The sequence below is a fragment of the Phragmites australis genome, chromosome 4 (assembly GCF_958298935.1).
Source record: "Phragmites australis chromosome 4, lpPhrAust1.1, whole genome shotgun sequence".
Lineage (NCBI taxonomy): Eukaryota > Viridiplantae > Streptophyta > Magnoliopsida > Poales > Poaceae > Phragmites > Phragmites australis.
In genome coordinates, this window is record NC_084924.1 from 1025034 (window position 1) to 1050333 (window position 25300).

A 25300-nucleotide genomic window follows, 5' to 3' on the forward strand; every position below is an offset into this window, starting at 1 on the left:
TTTTAATAATCCAGTGTTGTTTATTTTAGATTGCATAATCTAGATTCTAACCATACAAATTCTAGATTGCGAGAATTAAAATCTGAATTGTTAGAATCACAATAAAAAAACAAACAGACCATCAATAATACACGATACTAGGCAGGGATTATACTCCAGTCATTGACGTCAATGGTGAATACTTAAAAGTCTATTATATACAAGATCTTCTCCTGTATGATAAAAAAAAAAGGTCCTATGATCTTGAGTCGTCTTAGCTCGTAAACCATAAGTTTGTTTACAAAGAGTTAATCTAATTGTATTAGGTTTTATAATGAATTTCTTATATGGAATACTAATTTATGTCTTTGTTACTTAAGTGCTATAAGATCTAGTGCACTGTAATCCGTGGTTATAGATCCGAATCATTTAGCCAGGATGCTTCCACTGACCGCGAAGAAGTAAGAGGATCCGCCCCTGGTCGACGTGGAAATAATAGCCGATATTTCTACCAGGTTCGTGCTCTGGTTTGCTACGAATGCAGTAACTACACTCGTTGGGTATCGTGTCCATTCTTAGTACGTCCCGGCCCATAGATTAACTTATCCTAACATTTGCATGATACTTCGCTTTCAGTTTCTGCTGCCTCGTGAACCATGCACGCGTGATGGCGAGTCTGCGAGGGGAGGCCATGGAAACGAATTCGATCGCAGTGGCGCACTACCCACTCGCCGTGTTAGGTTCACTTAGCTTATGTGTCGCAACGAAATTCTCCATTTCTATTATTTCTACCGTAAACACCTGCAAAAGGTTAACGCGATCCCGTCGTCCTGCCGCCAATTCCGGGATCATCACCCGGCTAACCTTTGAATTCGAATTCAGTCTGGTGCTAATTCGTCGGTGCATGCATACGACGAGTTTAGGGGTGGAACCAGTCTTGGGCTGAGCCCCTGGCTGATCCGTTTAAATTTAGATCAAATTAAAAAACTACTATTTAGATAATTTTATCGTTATTCTTCTTTTGCGTTCATACACGTCAGCGGTACCTCGTGGGTAAAAAAACAATAACTCTAGCACCGGGAGAAGATGTCCCCTTAGCTTTGCTTTTAAGAGAAAAAAAAAAGCTAAAACACACTTGAGCATTTTAGCTGGCCTCCTCACTCGAATTTTTAGCCATGTGACCTGTCGCGATCTATGCTCGGGGTCATCTTCTCCAACTTCGGTGTGGCTATATGGGGTGGCGGTGATGATCATAAGTTAGTACACTGGAAATTGGATGTGAGCTAACTTTGAAATGTTTGACGTGTAGACGAGCCATAAAGAAAGAAGTACCGAACCTTTTAAAGGGATGCTCACATAAACTAAGAGCACCTAGATTTGTAACTGAATAGGCGAGACAACTATTTCAATTAACTAGCTATGGCATTTTCTTCGATTTAATATGGATCTAAATGTAATTGTGTATTAGAAATTTGCATGTGTCTTGAAATATGACGAATACACATTAGTAGCTATGTTTTCTCTCCCGTCGTATTAACTCTACTCCATGTAAAAAAAAATAACTCTAGACATTATTATAGCCAGCTGATACGGATCTTACAGGGGCCTAAGCTCGCTCTAATTGTGCCAAACCTTGGGCTCTGGCCTCATGCTTTTCCCCGGGCCGGGCGGCGCCGCCGTGCCGTGGAGTTAGGCATGGACGACCGGTGGTGTTCGGTGGTCCCAACGTTTTGTGACGGTTTACATCAATCGAAAAGTTGCAGCAAGCTGCCTGCTTTTCCTCGGCGTTTGATTTGCACCGTAAATCTCGCTGGAATGTAGTAATCACTAGCACTTTGCATTGACGTACTGTTTGAGCAGAGAATGTGTGATTATGGAAGCTGTTGGGTTGGGTTTGGATGTTTCCTTCATTCTCAGTGACCTACCTCATACGTGAAAGCATAGATGAGGCTTGCTGGCAACTTGATATACACTAGTATATACATATACATATAGTAGTTGGATCCTGTACATAGATACACACGGCATATATAATTTATTGACGCCGATTGATTAAAGTGGTTGCACGGTCATTATTGGCGAAAGCAAGCATGAACGATGGAGGATTAGTTGCTGCTACTACTGGACACACCATGCATCACCCCAAAAGAAGCGAGAAGAAAAGGAGACGGGGCTGATGATGGAATGGTGATTGCAGCTGTTTGCACATGGCCCCTAGCCACATTATTATATTATGAGATACCCCTAGCTTTGTCAAAATTTAGGGTGCAGCAGAGTTGGAGGCCTAGCTGCTAGAGTTTGATTGGGATTTTAGTAGACACAACTTAACTTGTTTTAGTGCAGATTAAAAAGCTTAATTTGGATTTCAGGTAACCACGGGGCTTTGGCCCTAACTGCTCGCGTTGAGAACGAATTGAGCTGCTGCTGTTTAGGTGTTACGCCCATGCGAAATGCAACAGCTACCACAGATTTTCTTTTGCAGGATACGCAGCCTTGTAGCTCGTCCAATCAACGATCGATATGCAGACGAGAGAGACAGTGAAGGGCCCTGAAATGTGATTGAAGAAGAAGAAGATCGCTTCTGATTTGTTGTCCTCCGATCTAACAAAGTCAAAAAAAGAGGAAGAGAAAAGGTCGTCTAACGCGTTGTTCCCGAGCGCCTTTTCCTGGTAGCCTCAGAAGAAGAAATAATCCAAAGCACAGGGACAGGGTAGCTAGCAGCTAAGCCATGCAAGGTTGGTTGTACCGGAAGAAAAGGAAGCTTCAGAACACGGGGCTTTTGTTTTTGTTGCCGGTGCCGGTGCTGACTGCTCATTACGCTTGGATTGGAGCCGCCGCGTTTGCCCACCGACAGCTCAACCATTTTGCTCTGCAAATTCTGCTAATAATACACATGTATTCTTTCTTCCTTTCTTCCTTTCTTCCTTTCTTTTGGGTTCAGACACAGCACACAGCAGGACGGCGACGTCCAGTCAAAACAAGTACTCTCTCTCTCTCTCTCTCTCTCTCTCTCTCTCTCTCTCTCTCTCTCTCTCTCATAAGATGACGTACGGTGTAATTCTTCGGAGGCTGCAAGAGTAGAGAGGCCCAGTGAGAAGGCGTGTCATGAAGTCTACAAGGAACGCGTGCCTACAACAAGTGCAAGTGCAGTGCAGACGAAGCCAACGAACCTGAAAGTGAAAGCAGGAAAGACAGAGAGAAAGTGAAAGCAAGAATTACATATAAATCACAAATAACATAGTACGAAAGTCCACCTTACACGCTGCAAGTGCCAACACATATACATCGCGAAAGCAAAGCACGGAGACGACTCAACTGAACTGAACTGAACTGAACGAGTCGTAAACACATCTACTGGTACATCTTTTCCATGGATGATGGGCACTGTGACTCGAGGTCGCTCCTTATACTTTTGCTGGGCTACATTTGTCCAAGAGGTCTCGTCCGGTCCCCAAACTATTCTACCAGTTCTCCTCTCTCTCCCTGAGGATTCTACGTATTCGCGGTCTCTTTTTTGGATTCTACGTATTTGCTAAGTCAGGTTGAAGAAAGTACGAGAAACCAAACACACCCTATATATCTATATATCTATTTGTTACAGCTCACAGCATGAGAGAATTAAAAATGGCTGAAATCAGACCATGTCATGCCGTATTTCTTCTCCTTTTTCCAGTGCTCTGTTTTTCTTCTTACTGCTCATAATTTTTTTTTCTGAAGAAGAAGAAAACCTGGAGAGAGAAACAACATGCACAGCCCATTCAATCATTCCAGAGAGAGAGAGAGAGACAAATGAGCCCATTTGGATATTACAAGGCCCATCAGGAGGACCAACCAAATATGGGCCGGGCCAGGCCACTCTGAAATTCTCCTTTCGCCATCCAACGGCCCACCTCGTCGCCACTCCCCTAACCACCGTTTAGTGAGTCCCCTTGTCGACCTTTTTATATTTCGAAAATAAAAAAATTGTAAAAGTAGTCGTCTTTTTAAAAAGTCATAAAAATAAGGAGTCTTCTTTTTTCAGATTTTTTCATAATAATTTCGATAATGTTTTTAATTTTTATAGAAAGAGAATGAAATATTTTTTTGATTTTTAAATATATCGCAGGTTGTAAAAGCGACATGCCACCTATTTTTATATATATATTTTTTCAAATAAATATCTAGTTTTGTATTTTTTATTTTCGAAATATAAATATAAAAAATCCCCTTCTCCCCACCCCTGCTGCTGATCTCCATCAATCTCCGCGCGCTCTGTCTCAGATCCAGCTCCTCCTCCTCAGCAGCCGCGCCCGGGGTTCGAGCCTGAACCCTCCGCCATGGCGGATCTCGCCGTGGCGCCCCCTAAGCAGCCGGCCCCGGTCCCGCCGACGGACCTCTTCGGGGAGCCGATCGAGGCGCACCCGCCGTGGTTCAAGCCCGAGTCCTTCCTCCGCGCCGACTTCGACCCGGACGCCTACGTTGCCGAGCTTCGCTCCTACGTGCCCCTCGAGAGCCTCGCCGCCGAGCTCCGCGCCCACCTCGCCGCGCTCCGCGCCGAGCTTGTCGGCCTCATCAACCGCGACTACGCAGACTTCGTCGGGCTCAGCGCGCGCCTCAAGGGCGTCGATGCGGCCGCGGCGCGTATGCGCGCTCCGCTGGCGGAGCTCAGGGACAAAGTCGCCGGGTTCCGCGCCGCAGCAGCCGCCGCGCTCGCCGCGCTCCGCGCGGGGCTCGAGCAGAGAGCGGCGGCGACTGCCGCTCGCGAGCTTCTCGAGCTGCTGCTCGACACCTCGCACGTCGTCTCCAAGGTCCGCTCTGAAACCGCTCCTGACCTGGTTATGTGCCAATGTAGCATGTTCCTATAAATGTTACTTGTTTCCTCGACATTGGTATACGGTCAGCTGAAGTTCGAATTTGAAATTCTGGGGTTCCAGTGTTCCATCGTGTACACTTGGTTGTCATATTTCGTGAATTATGTGAAGATTTAGCTACACTCTAGATTAGGAAACTACTTTAGGGGTGCTGCATTTAGCCCTACCAATTGAACGGTATTACAGACCTTATGGATATGCTGGCCTGGCTGCTTGCGTTGTTGGAATAGAACTTGTAACCTATCTTTATGCCATTGCAGATTATTTTTTTAGTTTAGATGTATATATGTGAAAAAACTTGCATGCTATTACCTATCATAATGCCAAAATCTGCTTTCTGTTCTAGAAGTTACTCTGAGTGGTCAACTGATATATTCGCCTGATTCAAGGCTACCATTAAAGGTTAAAACAAGTATCTGATATGTTTGCCACCGTGTATTCTTATCGTTTGCACTTGTAGGTAGAGCTTCGTGCCATGTCATATTATTGTTCTTAGATGTTTTTTGCTTATCCAGGTTGAGAAATTGATCAAGGAATTACCAACCGCTCCATCTGATTCATTGAATGTTGAAGTTCCTTCAGTTGATAAGGGGTACCCAAGCAATGGCACTGGAACACCAAATGTGGAGGCTGGGACAGGTGTCAGAGAAACTCAAAGCATTCTCTTAGAAAGAATCGCCAGCGAGATGAATCGGCTTAAATTCTACATCAGTCATGCACAGGTTTGTGTCAGCATATACTTTTAACCTGAAAGTACATTTTATTTGCTTCTGTTGCTGAGAAAAATCCATAAGGAGATAGGTGCACACCGCAAAATAAATAGGACTAGTTCACACAATATGCTTTTTTTTTGTGTCATCACTGAAATGGCAATATTCATAACCATATAATGCAATGCGAAATACAATTTGAGATTATAAAGTAAGGAAAAAAATTGGCCAAGTGTTTTTTGTAGTTAACTCTCTATTTTCTAGTTCTATCATTTTTTGCAAGTTTTGTTTGATAATCTTAAGCTGGACGACCAAATTTTCAGTTTTATATTGGTAGATTTCATTGTATTATATAAACCAGTGCATATATAAAATTTGTTGCAACTTAAGTTTATGATTCTTATTATGTCATATTATGGCAGTACAGAACCTTCCTTTCATTGTGAACATGGAGAAGAGGGTCCAAGGTGCCACAAAACTACTTGATGGTAGCTTGAAGCGTTGCTTTGTTGATGGTCTAGAACATCGTGATGCGAAAGTAATATACAACTGTTTGCGCGCTTATGCTGCTATTGACAATACATCTTCAGCTGAAGAACTTTTCCGTACGACAGTGGTGTCCCCTTTGATTCAGAAAATTGTTCCTCAAAACTATGCAAAAGCAGTCGCTGGGGTATCTTCTGATGAACTGGAGGATGATTATCAGCAGATAAAGCAATGCGTAGAAAAGGATTGCAAATTTATTCTGGAAATATCTTCATCAGGTAATTAAAGATTCCACTGAAACTTTTCATGCTTCATAAGTTGAAGCGCAAATGCTACAAATAGACAAGGATTCATGTATCATCTAAGATACCTTGATCTTATATTGATTTGCAGCAAACTCTGGACTGCATGTTTTTGATTTTCTGGCAAATTCAATACTCAAAGAAGTCCTTTCTGCGATCCAAAAAGGCAAACCTGGGGCCTTTTCTCCTGGAAAACCTAAAGAGTTCCTGAAAAATTACAAAGCAAGCTTAGGGTTCCTTGATTTTCTTGAAGGTATTCTAATGTTTCCATTTGATTATTTGTTTCTGTTATGAATAAGTGGGTTGCGTAATATACTTCTATATGCCAAAGCATGCTGGGTGATATACCTGGTACTATTAACGGACTGATCATCATATTTGACTAAGAAGACAGTGACTTGATATTGGGTTGTTCCTTGGTTGAGAAAGTGATGTCTTGAGCACCTAATATATATCCTGCACTAGATTCTACTGCCAGTGATGTTGGGAACGAAACTACATTGCAATGGATCCTTTTCCTCCTCGTATCACATGAGACTTACAGAGTGCATTACACCTACATTTTTTAAAGACGCATATGACTATTTTGAGTTATGATTGACTGATTTATCATTCTTTAGGTTACTGTTCCTCCAAGTCTGCTGTAACAAAGTTCCGCTCAGAGCCTGCTTACACAGATTTCATACGACAGTGGAATGTTGGTGTTTACTTTTCATTAAGGTAAGCATAAATATGTATAACAAGTGTTTAAAAAAGCGTTTCTAGGCGGCGCCTAGGTGCTAGGCGGTGCAGAACCACTTTGCCTAGCACCTAGGCGACTTTCCCTATTTCTCTATTTTTCTATGTTAATTTACCAATTTCACCCTATTTTCTCTAATTTTCTTTGTTAACATGCCAAAAGTACAACTGCCTAGGTGCTAGGCAGACCCCGACCGCCCTCCTAGCGCCTTTTGAAACATTGTGTATAACTATTTTGTTGTGAGGTGCGCTTCGGAATTCAGGACTGTGTTTTAACTTGATTGGTACCTGTTCACCACAAGATTTCAGGAAATTGCTGGTGGCCTTGATTCTGCTCTTACGGCCACAATTAATCCTGTTGGAATGCAAGAGAATCAAGGGAAGCCAAGGACATTGCTGTTGAAGCAAAGTATTAAGCTCTTAGAAAGTTTGCAGTCCTGTTGGAGCGATGAGGTTCTTGTTTTCTCGCACTCTGATAAATTCCTCCGTTTGTCTTTGCAGCTTATTTCAAGGTATAAATATTGTGAAGGGTATCTTTTTCCTTACGTTTCCATGATTAAGTGGAAGTTGACCTATTTTCTATGTTCCTGTACAAAGGTATACAACATGGCTTTCTTCTGGTGTGTGTGCACATAAAGCTTCTGATGGGGGCTCTAGTTCGCCTGCGGATGCTGAATGGTCACTATCTGTACCTATTGAAGATTTCATATATGTAAGTCGCATCTACAGTAACATCCGAATTCTGATAATGACATTTCAGGCATGAGGACCTAGTGCTTTTCGTTCTGCTTGTGAACCTTGCTGATTATGACTTAAATACATCATTATGTGTGTCTCTGTTCAAGAAGTGTATGCCTCGTTTCAAGTTTGTGGAGTTAAGTTGGCCTTAAGATGATTAGTTAGTTCCATTGTAAGCTGGAAGTGCTCAAAAAGTGAGTGCAATGCTCACTACTTCCACTTTTTTAACCACACTCTCATGTACTGGGGTAAGTATAGTGAAAAAAAAACCCTGCAGCTGGTAGCCCAGTTTGTGGCAACTATGAGGCAACGAAAGGGCATGGCCACTAAGTTTTCCTGATATGGAAAGGGCTGTTTGGTTCTTATTGTCTTGTAATTTGTGATTGTTTGCCGGGTTGGAGAAATTGAGGCTTGTCAGTATTACTTTTGTGCACCTTTCCTATGTTCTGGCTTCTAGCTCTCATAGTTCTTGTTACATTCAAGCATATATAAGAAGAAATGACTCTTGGACATACTTTATCTTTTGTGTTAAATTGTATTTGTTCATTGATTTACAGATAATGCATGATGTACGTGCTGTAATTGGCGAGCTTTCAGAATCAGGCAACTTCATTGGACATGTAAATCAGTTGCTATCATCATGCCCCATTGAAGTATTTAATCTTGTGAAACAAAGTATACTGCAAGCCGTTGAACCTTTAAAGGAGCTGTTGCCTGCCATTATGAATGTCATGATTGGAGTCATAGTTAAAAAGTCTAATGAGGTGAGTAGACCACCGGCAGCTAAAGGCTATAAGCATTTTCTTAGTTTATTTGCAATTCATCACTTCTCTTCCCGAACTAGATTAGACAAGGGCTTCTATGCTTGCAAAGAAAAGAAGGCAGAACATAACAGAAAACATATGTCTTAAGCTTTGGCATGAAATATTTCCTGGATTAGGTTAATGCTGCACTTGTAATTTATTTTATCTAACGCAACAATTTTAAGCTGTGTTCCTTTGTCTGCTGATTGTCCAACTATTTTTTGGATTGATTGTAGGACCTGAAACACCTGAAGGGAATAACAGCTACCTATAGGATGACTAATAAACTTCCAGTGAGGCATTCTCCATACGTATCTGGGATTTTGCATCCAATAAAGGTTAATGAACTTCTCATTTTACCGCTCTTCTTTGCTATCTATGTCCATCTAAATTCAAGCACCAAAGTTGAACTGGACTACAATTGCATGTCTGCCAAAACAAAAATCAAATATAGTAGAAACTGAGGTCCTGCCTCTTAAAGCCTTTTATTAACCTGAGGAAGTGAAATATTTCTGAACGTTAACAACAGAGACCCAAACAGGGTTTTTTTTTTTGGTTCTTTAGGCATCCTTGTATCAAGTTTGAATGTTGTTTTCTTATTTTTATTCTGAAGTTCCGGAGTGGATAACTGAAGGTTATTTTTTTTTATAATCAAATAGGTCATATTGCATGAATAGTGATGTTCTGCAATTTCATTTCTTTTATATGCCTATGACGATGTCTAAATAATTCAAATTCTTATATTAGGTCTATATGTTTTATTTTCCATTTTGAGCTATTTTATGCTGAGATTGTCTTCTTTGTTCCTGTAGGTGTTTTTTGACGGGGAGCGTATTAACTATTTATCAGAAGATGATAAAACTAAGTTGCGCCGTGGATCTACAGACAAGATCACTGCGATTTATTATGAATTGGTCTCGGAAGTTGTCAATGTGGTAAGTAAGGAATGCCTTGCTGCTTCTGTGGATTCGTTTCTATGTACCTGTTACTTAGATTAAGTTCTTTCAATATGAAGGCAAGGAAAACCGAGTCTTCATTGCAAAGGCTGCGCCAAGGTGCACAAAGACGAGTAGGGGCCAGTACTGATGCCTCAGATAACATCATATCTGATACAGACAAGATCTGTATGCAGCTATTTCTTGACATTCAGGTTTGCTAGCTGTCCTTTTACCCTTGTGCTCATAAAGATATAAATGCTATGTGTTGGCTGTAAGAAATTCTCCTTGTACTTACAAGAATTGAATAGATATCGGGCAAAGTCTTTAGATTTCGTTAAGCATGATGTAGATGCATAAAGTCATATCGAATGCTCTACACCGCCTCTGACATGTTCTTTTGCTCGTTTTATTTTGCAGGAGTATGCACGGAATCTCCACTCGATAGGAATTGATGCAAGAGAAATTGATTCCTACAGAGCTCTATGGCAGTGTGTTGCCCCAAAAGACAAACAAGAAAACATTCAATTTTGATGTAAAGGACGTTGTCAGTATATATAATGTTTCCCGTAGATCCCTCAATACGCGTAGGCAAGTTTGGCGTTGTTCATTTAGGTTGAAGCCCGTACCATTCATACACACATAGAGCACTGAATTTTGATTACCGTCCTTGTATCTGCTCACTCCGAATTTTACAGGGATAGTCCCAGATTTGAGAATTTGTATCAAAACCTGATTTCAGGAAATAATTTGTGTTGGGAAATGGTTCAGTGACCTGGTTGCGCTATCCATTGATCATGTATCGCTGAAGATTTACCCAATGTTCCATAATTCAACATTATTCATTCAAATTTTTCCGGCATATTTTGCACGAAACATCTATCGAGAAAGCTAACTACGGTTGCCTAACCTAAATTTTGAAAAGTGAAAATGGAAATACATAACTCCACACCTATTGTACTGATAAATGCAGTGAGCTTAAAACGCTCAGTCCGTTCTCATAACAAAGATCTTCTGTGCATAACCCTGCCTACATACATTAATAATTCCGTTTCATATGCCAAGTAACATTTTGAGTGCCGCTAGAATCCATAATTGATTTTACACAAAACTTGAATCTAGCAATGAGACGAGATTGCAGGATTCTTTCCAGACAAAATGAATCAAAGGTCGCAAGAACAGGGCAAACTACTGAACCTCAAGTTTGCAAAGTCGTGTTCTAGCACGTCTTGGGACCAAACAATATTACAGCAAGGACAACACAGTGGGGCAACCATTTCACAATGATACTACAATCGCCACAGGCTTATGTAATTCTCAGGGACAGGATGAGTATCAGTTCTTGAACCAACTGAAGCATGAACAACCCTGCAAGTAAGCACTACAGCGATTTAAACAGGATTCTGTAATGCATGGCTGTAAGAAGTGGGTCACATTCAACATAATAAAAATCAAGAATGCTACTGTAAGCAACTGTCTAACTAGATCCCTTGGAAACAATCCTAACATATATTGTCGTCCACAATATGTGATGACAAGTTACTATAGTACTAAGCTTTCGTTCATAACCAAAAGTAATACTGCTACGAGTATATCTAATATGTTGCAATGATTGTGGTCAGGAACTGTAATTTGCCTATCAGAGGTGCTTTCGAGTTTGCCTATCAGAGGTAGCTAGAGTTTAGTGGAGTTTCAATTATGGCAGAACTAAGCAGGGTGCAAAGATTCGTCAAACCGGTAAAGGTGCACCAAGCAGCTGTATTGTATTATGTCCACAATGTAGCTCTTCAATGGCCAAAGCTTCTGACATGAAGTGCCAGCCAATTTCACAAGGAAATCGAAATACAAGAAAACTCAAGGATATCTGATAAAAAAAAATAGTATAAACCAGTAGCGTAACAACAATTTTGAAGTGGACTCACTGAGGATTCATATTTGTGGCCTTGATTGGATCGGTTATAATTTGTATCGTTGGTGATGACAGGAGCATTGCCCGAACCAGACTGTTTCTCTTCCCTCACTTTGTTAAATATGTCTGTGAAGCCTTCACCTGTAGATGGATCTTTCTCATCCCATTCTCCAAACTTGGGCACAGCTGATCCTCTATCAGGCTGTATGTGGAAAAAGTAACAGTACATCACTTCACAAATCATATAAAAAGCAATACTGAAAGTGCAATTACAATTTATTTCACTTCTGACAATAGTCAATGTAACAAAAAGCACAGTTTACTTATATTGCGCCTCACAAGTTAAGACTATACCGTTTCATCTCCATGACCGCTTGATCTCATCTTGGACCTTCCCGGAGTGGTGGGAGCAGCTCCACGGTTTCCTTCTGATGAACCCCTTCGTTCCCAAGGAGATGAAACTCCACCTTTGTTCACAATTCTGGCTTGGTGACGAGGATGAATGGGTGAACGTTCCGTGCTGGTTTTTCTCGCTGCACCGCCATGGTTGGTATGATCACCGTACCTATGATTAGGCGAATCCGCATATGGTTTTCGAGCAGTGGCCTCATGCCGACGGAGATCATCTTCTCGGTTTGTATGTCTTTCATCCTTGAGCTTCTGCAATGCTGGATCTGATCCAGTTCTCAGAGGAGAGGCTTTAGCTGATGGTGGATCCTTTGAGAGCACCTCCGAATCTCCATTATGGTCATTTCGACTAACAGACCTCCCAGGCGATTTACCCTTCCGAGCATTTTCAAAATACTGTGTGTAAAGGTGATCACCTTCATCCTCCCAGCTTCCAAATTTAGGAATTCCTTGATGCTGGTATAGTTGGACCAAAAAGTAAACTCTTATTAGGCTGTGGCTGGCTAATTGAAGTAACACCTAGCATATTAAGTGGTGTCCAGGAACAGAATGAGGTGAATCTAATTGAGCATGTCCCTTGGAGAATGTTTTTTCCGCACATATGACAGGAAATTGATGTAGAGTTACTCCATCTGATGAATTCTCAGAAAAGTAAGCACAATTAATTGACCTTGACTCATATGCAGTGTTTGTTGTAATCATATATACACATTCCCATATCAGGTCTAGTGCAGTTTAAATATAACTCAAAGATAATTGACCTTGACTCATATGCAAGCACAATTAAATATAACTTAAGTATGTCCGAAGTAAGCACAATTAATTGACCTTGACTCATATGCAGTGTTTGTTGTAATCATATATACACATTCCCATAGCAGGTCTATTTATTCATCACGGCTGCAGGAACAATACTACATAGTGCACATACATTTAGATGATGACCAGACATAACACTGAAATGCAGAAGATAAAGTTTTGATACCTTCCAGCATTTGGTCATGGTTAACACAATTAAATGGAAGCCTACTTCGTGTCAAAATAAATAAATAAATAGAAACCTACTTAAATGGAGCTGTCCTAGAGCTTGGCAAGTCCCAGACACACGGCTACAAAACTATTAGGGTGTTTGGTTTGAGGAACGAGGTGATCCATCACACCTCATTCCTATCACACATGTTTGGTTTCAGGAATGGAATGGGTTGATCCATCACCACCTTATTCCTCACAAGCACATGATTAGTGTAAACTTGAGGGATGGTGTCATCACACTAAAATTCAAGAGACAACCCATAATACACCATTCCATCTAAGATGAACTTATCCCTCAAACCAAACACTCCATATATGTCTATATCACATCTCGCATTCACAAAGGTGATATAATTTTCACTACAATCTCCCTACATCAATATGAAGGGCACAAGCAAATCAGAAAAAAAGGAGATAACTTTGATCGTCCTTAACGAATCTTGGTAACCGAAAGTGGTCATCTAGGTATGCTTATAGCAACACTCAAGACACCACAAAACCACACATTTGAAATGGATCTTGGTATCAATGTGAAAAGGTACTGCCTCAGGGCGCCGCTCCCTGGGGGTGACTCAAGCGGCTCCACGCCCCCGACGCCGCCGCCCCATCTCTTCCCCTCCCTCCTACCTCGCCGCCACCTGAGCCGGCTGCCGCAAGCCTGTGCAGTGGCGAGGATGGCGGCGGCGGCGGGGCTTCCCCCTCCCTATCCCTCTCCCTCTCCCTCTCCCTCCCCCTTCTCTCTCGTTTTCTTATTCGGTCATTGTCGACCGTGGCGCGGCCTTGGCGGCTTCTTCCGTGTGCCCGAAGGCTGGATCTGTGCGTGGTCTGCCGAATCCGTGCGCCTCCTGTGAGATACAAGCACATTTTGGCCACCCAAGGCGGAGCGATGGTGGTGGCTGCGGCGTGGCTGCGTGGTGTGTCATGTATCGCCCGACGGCGTGGAGTGGCCCGAGTCGCCCAGTGGTGCGGTGGCGCGAGGGGGCGGTGGCCCAATGGCGGCCCAGGGGTGCGTCAGGTTGCGTGCAGCGTGGCCCGCGTCGCCGCGGTGCGTGCGGCGGTGCGGCGTCCCTTTGGCGCAGTGTAGGTGGTGGCTCGGCGCGGTGTGCGTGGAGGCACGACATAGTGGTGGCTCGTGGAGGCGTGGCGCTCTGGAGGCGCGACGCAGTGGTGGCTCGTGGAGGCGCGACTTAGTGCGCGTGGAGGCGAGGCAGCCTGGCGGCGTGGAGGCTGGTGGCACTGTGCATGTGGAGGCGTGACGCCGCGATGGTTCTGGGGTCGTCGTTGTGGTGACGGCTGCTGGTGCTCGCTGCCAATGTCTGTTGGTGCTCACTGCCAATGTCTGTTGGTGCTCACCGTCGTTTCTTCTGCTGGTGCCCAGTTATGCTTGGTTGTCGTTTGCCTCGTCGCTGTTGATGTCCCGATGTTGTTGTTGTGGCTGCCGATTGCCAAGGGCTCCTTCCCTTTGCCAATCTGTCTTCTTCCCTTGGTTTCGGCACGTGGGGAGCTCTGTAGCTGGTGGTGGCCTAGCGGGCGACACGCGCGTGGCTTGGTTGCGCGGTGGATGGGGTTTTGGGGCTCTGGATGGTGACGCATTTGGCGCCGCTTTCCTCCCTTGAGGCGTCATCATGGTGCCTCCCCCTACCTAGAGGATTTTCCGGGTGAAAACCCAGGTACGGAATTTTGGACAGGCGATGGCGGCGTCTTCGATGTCGCATCCTCCTTGGAGGCGTTGTCTTGGAGATCCATCCGCGTGTTTGGGCGGCCGACGGCTTGGGTCCAGCGTTCGGCCTCGCTTTGTGCTCGGATGGTTGGCTGACGCGCTTGGAAGGGGTGCACTGCGTGGAGTCAGAGCTACTACGTCGATAGGGTCTGACGGAGCTCGGCAACGATGACACGAGGTAGCGGTCAAGATCTATTGTGGGAAGTCAGAGTTGCTACGCTGAGAGCGAGCTTGGCAACAGTGACCTGTGGTAGGAGAGTTGAGGTTATATGGTGGGCGAGCCATTTAGTTGTCTTTGTCATCTTGTTGTTTGGGAGGAGGGCTGTAGCGGTTCTCCTTCCATTTAACTGCGTAATTGTATGATTTTCGGATCCGACTTTCCTCGTAAACTAGACCAATTCTTTTCTACTAATACAAAATCGGCAGAGGTGATGCCGTCCGTTCGAAAAAAAAAAAGGATCTTGGTAACCGAAAGGACTGTGCAACTGCGAAAGAGACAACGCAACCAATTTGATTTCAAATTAGTACATTTCTTGGGCCAAGAAAAATAACCCCAAAGAAGGCAACAAGAAATTGCTTCCGCAGATATGCAATCTGTCTCTCCATCACGAAGCAAAACAAGACAACCTAGGCAAAACTTGTAGTAGCAAGTGGGTATGCAAGGAGAAGAGGGAAACGACGAAGCACTTCTGCCAATCAAAGGCAATTCCAAGAAATCCCACATGCGAGCATGGAGCAGCAAGTTGGGGGTGCAGTCGAGGGCAAGAACTTACTGCCATTTCGTCAGAGAAGGCTCCAAGAACGGCTGCAAAAGGCGGCTCCTTTACGGCTCAGGGTGCCACCTCCCCCCTGCCTGCCTGGATTCGAAGCAAGACTTGCTGCGTCCAACAACAGGAAAAAGAGGGTGAAAAATATGCCGCCAATAAGAGAGGAGGAAACTAGGAAGGCGAGACGAGACTGCGGCGAGAGGACCAGGAAGCCGGGAAGAATTGACGGGCAGGGGTCAGGGGAGGAAGAAAAGGTAGGAGGAAGAGGAGTCATGTTTGACCATTATGGCGTCGGATTCTCGCTGCTAGCTGCTGCTTCGTCGTCGCTCGCTTGCTTCCCCTCGCTTCCTGCCGCTGCTGAATGCGGTGGGTGTGGTGGTCACTCCCCTCTTGCACGGCTTGTACCTGTCGCCTTTACTCGGTTGCCATCATGGTGATGGCGCTTTGCTTTGGCTCTTCGGTTCGGTTCCCACATGCTTAACGATTGATAGATAGATAGATTGGCCACTTGCCACCTGGTAAACTGTAAACAGTACTGCAGTTGTCACATCTCTGATTTTTTCCCTTTCTCCCCTCTCTCTCTTCCTCCTCTTTCTTCCCCTCCCCGTGGCCCCGCGCCTTGTTGCCGCGTCGCCGCACCGGTAGTCCTCGCGCCCCGCGCCAGAAGCCCTTGCGCTCTACGCCGCCACCTCGCGCCTCACGCGTCCACCTGTCGCTGACCCTATTTAAAGGGTGAACAGTGCGCAGATTTTTCTCCTCTCCGAGCACCTCCACCTCTCCTCTCCGAACACCTCCGCCGCCACCCTCCGAGTACCGTCGCCCTTTCTCCTCTCTTCCTCCCCCTCTTTTCCCCCTCTATAGGCGTACCTGGGCCTCCCGTCGCCGTCGACCGCCGCTTCATGTCGCCGCCCGAAGCTGCCGCCGCCCCGCCAGCCGGATCTGCCCGCCACCGCTTCTGTCCGCCGGCCGGCGAGGCCCGCCGCCCCTCCCTCTCCCTCTCGCCCCTCCCCACGTTCTCCCCGTCAGGAACGCCCGAGCCAGCTCTTTCCCCTCTCTCTCTCTCTCTCTCTCTCTCTCTCTCTCTCTCTCTCTTATCCCTTTCTCTCTCCTATGGCTGACAAGTGGGCCCCAGTCTAGCCAAGCCGACCGATAAAAACCGAGCTGAGCCTCGAGCCCGAGCCGAGCCAACTCCGATATGAGCCGAGCCCCGAGCCAATTCAGACAGAATATTTCAGGAATATTCTCCCTTTTCTTTTTCTAAATTTCTCTCCTCGCAAAACTTTCGAAGCTCATTTCTCCTCCGTCCTAACTCCGTTTTCAACGATTCTTCCACCAATATTCATCTAAATTCGAGATCTACCCAATCATGTAAATTTCTTAATTTTTGTAAATTGTTTAGTCATTATTTTAATTATTTGATTGATTGTGTGCGTCTTTGTCGTTGTTGTGGTTATTAGAGGAAGGAGCATTCGAGGAAGATCCCGAGGATCCGGAGTTTGAAGAAGGAGTGGACGAGGACTTCAACGAAGGTAAGTCCTACAACCGTTGATCATATTGATCCTATGTTTTCAAATACAACCCGTAGAGTCACTGTTTCAAACAATAGGGATATACATGATTAAAGTAATAGTTGTGATTTTAAAGAAATGCTAGAATAATTATGACCTAGCTTGTTTATACCATGCTTTGATATTGTTACCTTTATCCTGTTGAAACCCTAGAAGGTCCCCAACATCAACTACAATGATTGTTTGAATGAATGCTTGTTTACTAGCATGCTTAGGATTGCTTTGCTCAAAAGAAATAACTAGATTATTTCATATGTTAATCATGTTTTTTTTTCTAAAATGTGAAGTGATGTGTGCTTGGTGCGTGTGCGGATAAAACTTGTGTTCTTGGAGAAATCTCTAGAGTAGTGTTGACGAGGGTGAGTAAGGTACCCCATAAAGGTGGGAACTACCTTGAGGCAAGGTTCGTTCTTGTGGTGTTCTTGCTGAGAGACTCTTGCCTCGGTCGTATAAGGACCGGTTCGCTGTGACATCTTACTTAGTATTCACTCATACAACCACATAGCCTGAATGGGCAAAACTTGGTCTAACTCCTCCGACTTAGTTCGGTACCCACTCGAAGGTCGGTAGTGGCAATAGGGACCAGGAGAAGACTTGGGTGGTACGTAGCCCATGGTCCGATTGGTGATATTGTTAGGGCTATGTCTTAGGGTTGTTAAGTGATCTTTCCCATGGAATCTTCTAAGACCCTTGATATCTTTGTGCCCCATAGGTGGATATTGTGACTACGTTGTGAGGTCGTTGTGTCTTGTTACAACAGCTCCATCAGTTGCTAAGGTGGGAGCCTGTGCATATCTTATGGGTAAAGTGTACAATCTCTACAGAGTGTTAAACCTATTTGGATAGTCATGTCCTCGGTTAAAGACATGCTATGGTTTGGTCACAATAATTAGCTTTTTGGCGTGAGTACCTCCTTAGTGTGTGAGTGGGCAGGGTGCCCGTGCTTTCGAAAAGAAGGGTTTTGGCTTCGTCCCATAAGGCTCCTAGACTGTGTGTTCACCGGCAAAAGACTTGTGAGAACTGACAGGATAGAAGTATATCCCCTAGGGCCGTCAACCCCCATAAACTCAACTTACGTGTTCCATTCAGAAATGTTTTTTTAAGGTAGTCTTTGCAAAATAAATCTTGCATCAAAAACTAACTTTCTGCAAAACCTAAAAGACTCTACAGCCTTACCCTTGATCTACCTATATGCATCTAATATTCCCCCATTGAGGTAAGATTTACTGAGTACCTTATGTACTCACACTTGCTAATTGTGGATCCAGATGATCCAGAGGCCGACTTCGTTGAAAGGGAAGATGAAGAATAGAAAAACTGATTTTATTTCATCTGCAATCAAGCTGCCTGTAGGGTATGGGTCGTTTTTGCGTTGTTTTCGTTGTGCTGTGAGGATTTGTTAAATTATGCATACGGGCTTTTATTGTAATGAACTCTGTGTTGTACCATATTATCATACTTAATCGATGTATGTCTGTAATATTTACTTCTATTAAAATTTGTACATACCAGCTACTGATCTAGAGACTGATATAAACTATATAAGATGATCTGAAGGAAGGGTCCAACAGTAGTAACAAGAGCTTAGCTGCTGGAGGTGGTGGAAGGCAAAGTCTTACATGTTGACCTGTGTACCAGCAGTCATCTTCAGATGAAAATATACAGATTCCAGTCTCGTAGAAAAATCTCACAAGGGATGGGGTACCTACCATTGTTGCATAGTATAATACTAATAACTTTCTTAATGGTTAACCACAAGGATCCGGCATGGTCCTACCTCAAAGTCTCTGTCTATCATGATGAGCCCCAAAGGCTCCAACAAAGATCCATTTTACTAGTAGTAGGTGTCTGGTCCGGCATCAGATTTTAACACTGGCTTAAACATGTTGAAGCCCAAATGACAGACACCAAGCACGTTTTCTCCAGCTAAGAATTAGGATGAGGGGTCAGTATTCTCATATTACTATCAGGTCCCAACTGCACCTACCTTGCGGTTCGATGAGGGTAGAATAATGGACCATCATTATTTGAAGAACATGCGAGTACACGGTGTATACCATGAAACTAGCAAGCCGACTCACATTAACAATGTAACTATATTTGTTATAATATTTTGTCACGATGAATATTAATTAAAATTAGTCTTTTATTATTAATTTTTTATTTATATATTTTGATTCTCAAACCTTTCACTGATTTTTTATAATTTTTAATTTTGAATTTAACTATTTATTAATTGCATTTGATGTTGACTTTTTAATTTAGATAGTTAGATATTCATAATAATAAGTGGTATAGAATTTTTAAAATTAATATGATAATTTTGTAGACTCGAGAGATAATTTTTTTCTCTTCAAATATTAAGATAATAATATTAAGATAATAGAGTGACAAGACAGGAGTAATACTGATGAATTGATCAATTCCGTAGGCCGTGCGCTGCAAATTCTGATGCGAGCACGTTACAGAATCAGGGGAAAAACAATATAATACAGAAACGAATAGAAAAACCGCCAGTTTGTCAAAAAGACAATGCATGCACTGATAGAATCGAACAAAAACAATGAGTTCTTCTGTAGCTTAACGCTAAACGACAGATTGAGTGAAACGGCTAATTTGTAGCATGCAACAAATTTCCTTTTCTTTCGAGATGAACACATTTTTAGTTCTCTTTTCTTGTGCAAAAGGTACAGTTAAAACTACATCGGCTTACATTACATGCAAAAAAAAAGAGGCTGTCTCAATAAAGTTCCAAATGGTGCCCGCAACTTTTTTAAATTCCTTGAAAGTAAAGCATGTCGGGAGAACTTTCGGGTTTGCATGTTAAGCGCCATTATTAATCAAAAAGAAAGAGCCAAAAAAGAGAGAGAAGGGAACTAGTGAGGTGGGAGCAGGGACCAAGAGCTCTCCCACACTCCCACTGCCACTGCCTGCTGCCACTCCCCCACCTCTCTCTCCCCCTCTCCCCGTCGCCTTTCGCCGCCGTCCGTCCCCACTTTCTTTTAGCATCATCCTATAATCCTCGCCCAAAGTCCGCAGATTCCTGATTGCTCCGAGTTCTTCTGCTGGTTCTTGGCAAGAGAGGCAAGGTGAGCTTCTTCTTTCCCCCATTCCTTTGAAGATTTCCATTTGCCTCCCCTTTTTTCTTGTTGCGTCTTCTGATTGCCGATGAGTCACCCTTTTGCAGGCCAAGAAAGGTGGTGATTTCCTGCCCATCTCCAATTCTCCCCCATTTAATTTAATTTGTGGTTTTCTCCGCCGGCGGAAACGAGTTCTTGAGGAGCAACCTCCATTCCTGCGCCATTCCCGAATTTGGCGCTGAAGAAAGGAGCGAAGCGAAGCCGGCTGTTTCGCCGAAAATCGCAGCTTTCTCGCGCGCGCGGGTAAGGTGGGGTTGTCGAACAGCAGATTGGTAGAGAGGAACGCGGCAGTCAGTCGGTATGATTCAGCTGCTGTTCCTCGTTCTGTTCGCGGAGGGCGCCGTGGCGCTGCTGCTGATGGTAAAGGTCGGGCCGCTGCGGGAGCTGGCGATGCGCGGCGTGGACCAGGTGAAGACAGGCAAGGGCCCGGCCACCGTGAAGACGCTGGCATGCACGCTCTCCGTGATCCTCATGTCCAGCGTCGCCAGCATCCTCAAGATCCAGAACAGGGGGCTCAAGCTCGGCACCGTCAGCCCCATGGACCAGGTGCTCTGGAGGACGCACCTCCTCGAGGCATCCCTCATTGGTGAGCATGCGTCTCCCTCTCGTTGTTTTCTCTTTAGTGACAAACATAATACCGGCAGCTTGGCATTGACAATGGACTAGTGGCTATGGATCCTTTGATGCAATAGTGATTGGCTGATTGTTGATTGTTGCTTAGGTGTTAAGAGGATTTAGCAATCTGACACCCAATGTTTTGGATCCGATAGCCAATTTAGAGTTCATTCACGGGGTTCAGAAATTACAGGTTGTGCTTCCATTTTTTTAATTGCGACCAGGATTTTGCAAAGGGTCAAATCTGATGATAACTGCTGCCTTATTTTATCATTACGAAATGTTGTTTTTATTTATCACTATCTGCTAGTAGCATTCGTCATCTCTGTTGTGGACCTGGTTGGTCAACTGGTTAAGAAATACTAGATTATAGTGGTCTATAAGGATACAGTAAGACCTCCTATTTTATCACATTGCAGACTTTTGTTTTTTTCTTTCTCCCTAGGTGTTAAAAAAGAGGGTAGCATGTTGCAAGCAATCGTTTTCTCTTTAAGGATTGTTTGGTATCATTGAATTTAACAATAATTGTTTTAGCAGAAACTGAAATTAAACTATCCATGGCAGATTTGTTTTATTAGCACATTTTTTCTTGGAACCAAGGGCACGAGCTTTGCCATTAATTCAAGAAGAGAATACAACACCACATACCCCTTGAATGGGAAACACAACATACACTGCTGACTGCTTTACCTATTTCAAGTAGCAACTTTGTACAAGTTTATCTTACTCAAGGGTTCAGCTTGCTGCGTGTTCTTAGTATGCTGCCATGCTGGGTGTGTGTGGTATGTGATAACTGATAAGACTTAGAACTTGAGAATAAGCTATCTTTAGTCAACTTGAAGTGGTGGGATAGAGAGTTTGTATGTAAAATATGACTAGGGTACTGTTTTACTTGGGCATATTAAGGAGATGACAGAGAATTTATATGGGAATCCACATTGGTGTAGATCAAGGTGGGCTTCAGTATATTTTGCCTGAAGCAACTTACGATTTTGGTAATCACCGACTCTAGTACCATTTGCTTTTGGTTAGTGCTTTCAGTTTAGTACCAGTGTACCACTCTTGGGTTAGGAATCACGTAGAACCTAAAAAGGTTAGAGTTTAGGTTTATAAAAATTAAGATGCTTTTAGTGTTGGTTTTGTAGATTTGTTACATTTCTGGGCTTTAGGTCTGTTAAAGTTATTATAATATGACATCAATGTTGTAGGGCATACAATAAAATTTGTATATGTTTTTTTGGGAATCCATAAGTCATGGTGCAGTGTCGATATGGGCCAGAGGATTTGTTGGATCTGTAGACCACAACTATATAGAAGTGGATTGAATTCACAAACTAGTCTTATAAATAAGGTTCATATCCAAGAGTGTTTCCAATAACTAATGAATAATCTAGACACCAATAAAATATTTTTTAGGGGAACCAATAAAGTATTATGACAGCATGTTTAAAGTGAAGTACTCTTCTGCTTGTTTGAAGCTGTTGGTTCAATCTAGCCTTTTTGCTTCTTGCACATTGGGAGATTGAGACCTATAATGATAAAGTAGGCCCCAGGAAAGTGATCTCGTCAGATTGTTTTTCCAATGGTCGGCTCAGGTTATTTGAAATTAATAAACCTATACTTTGATGGGAGTGTCAAACATATTTCTAGCCAAGTTTAATATTTTTTTTCAACCAAAAGCACAGTATTATCGTTTGATACAAATAGAATATACATTAATAGCTAAATCTGGCATGGTAGTTTCAAACAATTTATTGCTCCTTGTAGGGTATACTCTATTCCTTGCATTTGTAATCGACCGGTTGCACCACTACCTCCGAAAGCTCATCACACTGAGGAAAACATCCAGCACATCCAGGGAGGAGGTCGAGAAACTTCAAATGGAGAACCGATCCCTCCGTGAAAAGGATGATAAATCCTCCAACGAAATCAAGAAGCTTCAGCGGGAGATTGCTAAGCTGAATGAGAATATGAAGAAGCTGAAATCCGAGACTGAAGAACACGAGAAGAAGGCATCAACAGCAGAGGCCCATGTCAACGCCCTGCAAAAGCAGTCTGAGGAGCTGCTTCTGGAGTATGACCGGTTGCTGGAAGACAACCAGATTCTGCAGGCTCAGCTATTTAACAGAGGCTAGGTTAAGCTGGTATATGCAACTTTAGTTGTTCATTAGCAAGACTCTTACCAGATGGCGTCAGTGAGCCAAGGGCTTGCCCTGTTTCGAATGATTATGTGCCGCGGTTCTAATTTTCGGCTCGTCGATGTGCTTCTTGGCGTCCATGCTCTTCGTAAATTATGGTCTTCTTGATGCACAGATGTAGTGTGTATTTTGGACTTGTTTCCTTCGTGTATGGAGGCACTGTAAGAACCAGGGTCCAGGGGCGATGGGTTGGGCATGAGGAATTTAGTAGTATATGCATCCAGAATGTGCTTGCAAAAAATTGAAGTGGCTTAGTAGGACTGAGAACGAGAGGGTGAAGGCGTCTTATAATTTTTTTACCAAATAGATAATATGCTCTTTGTTCATTCAACGCTTTTAAAAACATACAAATGGAAATATAAATTTTAGAGAGATAAAACGGGAAAGAAAGTTTTAAGTAATATAATTTTACGGATGAAATATGAATAATATACTCTATTTAAGATTATTTTATATGTCTTTTAAGTTTAAAATCTTTAAACTTTAACGAAGAACAAAGTAAAAAAAACAGTCATTGAAAGAAGCAACTCTATAAGTTCAATATCCTTTCAAATGTATGAGTATTTAAATATTTATATCTCTAGCAAACAGAAGAATAACTTCATAAGATTAAAAAATCGTAGCTCAAAGATAAAAACGAAAATTAATAAAAAAATCACAACCAAAAAATACAAACCTGTAAGGAAACTAATAGAGAGATTAGAAGGAGGAGAATTCAAGCATATATAAAAATATAAACTTCATTAGTCAAATAAGTTAGACCTATTTTAAACGGATTACAAGAATTTTTCTCTAAAACAAACTCTCAACTATTACATAGGCTAAACACTCATCTTCCTATCCTTTAAAATCTAACACTATGATCTTAAATAGGTGATATAAAAAGCTAAGTAGCCGATTCAAACTTTACCGTAGCACTACTCCTCTATTCAAATTTTATCTCTAAGTTTTCTAGTTTGTTACCAAAATAGATCTCTCTTGTAATATAATCCTAACTACCATCGAGAGTATTTGGGTACATTTCTTATTTCGTTCATTGAACAGTCACGACGCATTCACGATTTAGTTTCGCCTCGACGCAAGCTTCGTGATTGTGTCATATACTCTTTCAATCCTTCCACAGTTGGAGGTCCAATCATGAAACCCTCTACACGCTTCTCAAAGCGTGACTCGTCACTTATTTGCACCTTAAGCAAACGCTTTGATGTCGATATATATACTTCATCTTGCGATCATGACCGTCATCAAGTCTCTCCTGCTCTCGATCTCTCGAGCCGTCTTGTCACTTGCATTGATATTCTTTTCACTTGATTTTGTCAACACACCGTCTTTATTCTCTATTTTATATTTTGCTTGACCTCCAATTGTACAGTTATGATCACCATTAACTCTTTCAGCCTCCTTTATCGTCCGGTACTAAACACCTACTTAGTCCCGATCACCTGTCGTCAATTGTCAAATTATATCCATCACCTACATACTATAAGACAACCAAATACATTTTTCCAACTTCAACTCCAATTAATCTATAATCAAAATAATTAAATCAAGCTCAATCTATCTAAAACTCAGACAAATTAAATTAACAATCTTTCCAATCACTCATCATATATAAATTAAGATTTATTTCAACTTGATTTCTCAATTAATATTCTTATACAAGCTTTTACTGGAGGATTGAGAACGAAACCGTCGTTCCTGGAATCCTGAGAAGAAACGGTCTTTCGTGTGTTTTGAAACTGGGCACCGGCCCGGCGTTCTTCTGGGGAAAGGAAAACATCTCGTCTTCTTTCTGAACCTGAACTGATACTGTACGAACCAGAGCACCAAAAACCAATTGCGAAAAGTTTCATGTACCCTGTGTCTGTGTGGGACTGCGTACAGGTAATGGAATGTTTCACTTCAGCTCGTGTGTAGCAAGAAACGGCGATATCTAACTCACGGATCAGCGAGACTGCTTTGCACCCGAGAAGGCAGTGGAATCAGGGTGAGAGTTTAGCATGGTCGGCGCGGGGGCAAGGACTTGGGGGTTGGTCGCCGGAGGACCGCACAGAGACGGCGGCAGATTAGGAAGTGGCGGTTCAAGGAGGCGCCAGATAGACCAGTGAGATTTCTGGGTGGCAGCGAAGCTGATTTGAGGGCAACGAGGAAACCGCCCTCGCATGTGAATTATCGGTCCGGAGGTCTAGTGACTTTGTCCTGGGTGGAGAGAGGAGGGGCAGAGGAAAAAGGAATGTGGAGAAGAGGAGGGGCAGAGGAAAAAGGAATGTGGAGAGAGGAGGGGCAGAGGACGACGGTGGAGACCGAGGAATGCCTGAGGTTGAGGAGGTCGGCTATAGCCGGCGTGGAGGGGAAACATGGGAGGCAAGGGGAAGCGGTTGGATGGAACTGCATCGGAGGAG

At 43.2% G+C, this 25300-nt stretch overlaps 3 protein-coding genes across 5 annotated transcripts; 2 read left to right on the plus strand and 1 right to left on the minus strand.

The window, feature by feature from the left end:
- Window positions 1-4181: 4181 nt before the first annotated feature.
- On the plus strand, window positions 4182-10328 carry LOC133915012 (conserved oligomeric Golgi complex subunit 2-like). Its single transcript, XM_062357999.1, has 12 exons — window positions 4182-4766; window positions 5345-5551; window positions 5967-6303; window positions 6419-6580; window positions 6948-7047; window positions 7368-7577; window positions 7663-7777; window positions 8361-8567; window positions 8843-8944; window positions 9419-9541; window positions 9622-9756; window positions 9962-10328. Exons 1-12 carry the CDS (start codon window positions 4296-4298, stop codon window positions 10073-10075), a joined length of 2283 nt encoding a protein of 760 aa, XP_062213983.1. The 5' UTR covers window positions 4182-4295; the 3' UTR covers window positions 10076-10328.
- Window positions 10329-10553: 225 nt separating this feature from the next.
- On the minus strand, window positions 10554-15868 carry LOC133915013 (RPM1-interacting protein 4-like). 3 transcript variants are annotated; one of them, XM_062358000.1, is made up of 5 exons: window positions 15659-15868; window positions 15384-15488; window positions 11805-12314; window positions 11464-11652; window positions 10554-10922 (listed from the first exon to the last, which is right to left on the minus strand). In XM_062358000.1, the coding sequence occupies exons 2-5, from the start codon at window positions 15387-15389 to the stop codon at window positions 10848-10850; spliced, it is 780 nt and encodes a 259-aa protein (XP_062213984.1). In that variant the 5' UTR covers window positions 15390-15488; window positions 15659-15868; the 3' UTR covers window positions 10554-10847. The 3 variants fall into 3 exon arrangements, with proteins under 3 accessions (XP_062213984.1, XP_062213985.1, XP_062213986.1); XM_062358001.1 differs by having other exon boundaries at window positions 15583-15868; XM_062358002.1 differs by lacking the exon at window positions 15659-15868 and having other exon boundaries at window positions 10554-10909; window positions 15384-15629.
- A 3630-nt stretch (window positions 15869-19498) lies between these two features.
- LOC133915014 (uncharacterized) lies at window positions 19499-23034 on the plus strand. Its single transcript, XM_062358005.1, has 3 exons — window positions 19499-20034; window positions 20133-20671; window positions 22468-23034. Exons 2-3 carry the CDS (start codon window positions 20386-20388, stop codon window positions 22833-22835), a joined length of 654 nt encoding a protein of 217 aa, XP_062213989.1. The 5' UTR covers window positions 19499-20034; window positions 20133-20385; the 3' UTR covers window positions 22836-23034.
- The last annotated feature ends 2266 nt before the right edge of the window (window positions 23035-25300 follow it).

Bases quoted from the DNA above. Each gene is read 5' to 3' on its own strand.
- LOC133915012 (XM_062357999.1), top strand. From the start codon at position 4,296: ATGGCGGATCTCGCCGTGGCGCCCCCTAAGCAGCCGGCCCCGGTCCCG. The intron at 6,304-6,418 runs GTAATTAAAGAT...ATTGATTTGCAG, and splicing joins TCTGGAAATATCTTCATCAG to CAAACTCTGGACTGCATGTT. The intron at 6,581-6,947 runs GTATTCTAATGT...ATCATTCTTTAG, and splicing joins GTTCCTTGATTTTCTTGAAG to GTTACTGTTCCTCCAAGTCT.
- LOC133915013 (XM_062358000.1), bottom strand. The intron at 11,653-11,804 runs GTATAGTCTTAA...TTCCACATACAG, and splicing joins GCGGTCATGGAGATGAAACG to CCTGATAGAGGATCAGCTGT. The intron at 10,923-11,463 runs GTGAGTCCACTT...AAATCGCTGTAG, and splicing joins GCCACAAATATGAATCCTCA to TGCTTACTTGCAGGGTTGTT.
- LOC133915014 (XM_062358005.1), top strand. From the start codon at position 20,386: ATGATTCAGCTGCTGTTCCTCGTTCTGTTCGCGGAGGGCGCCGTGGCG. The intron at 20,672-22,467 runs GTGAGCATGCGT...TGCTCCTTGTAG, and splicing joins CCTCGAGGCATCCCTCATTG to GGTATACTCTATTCCTTGCA.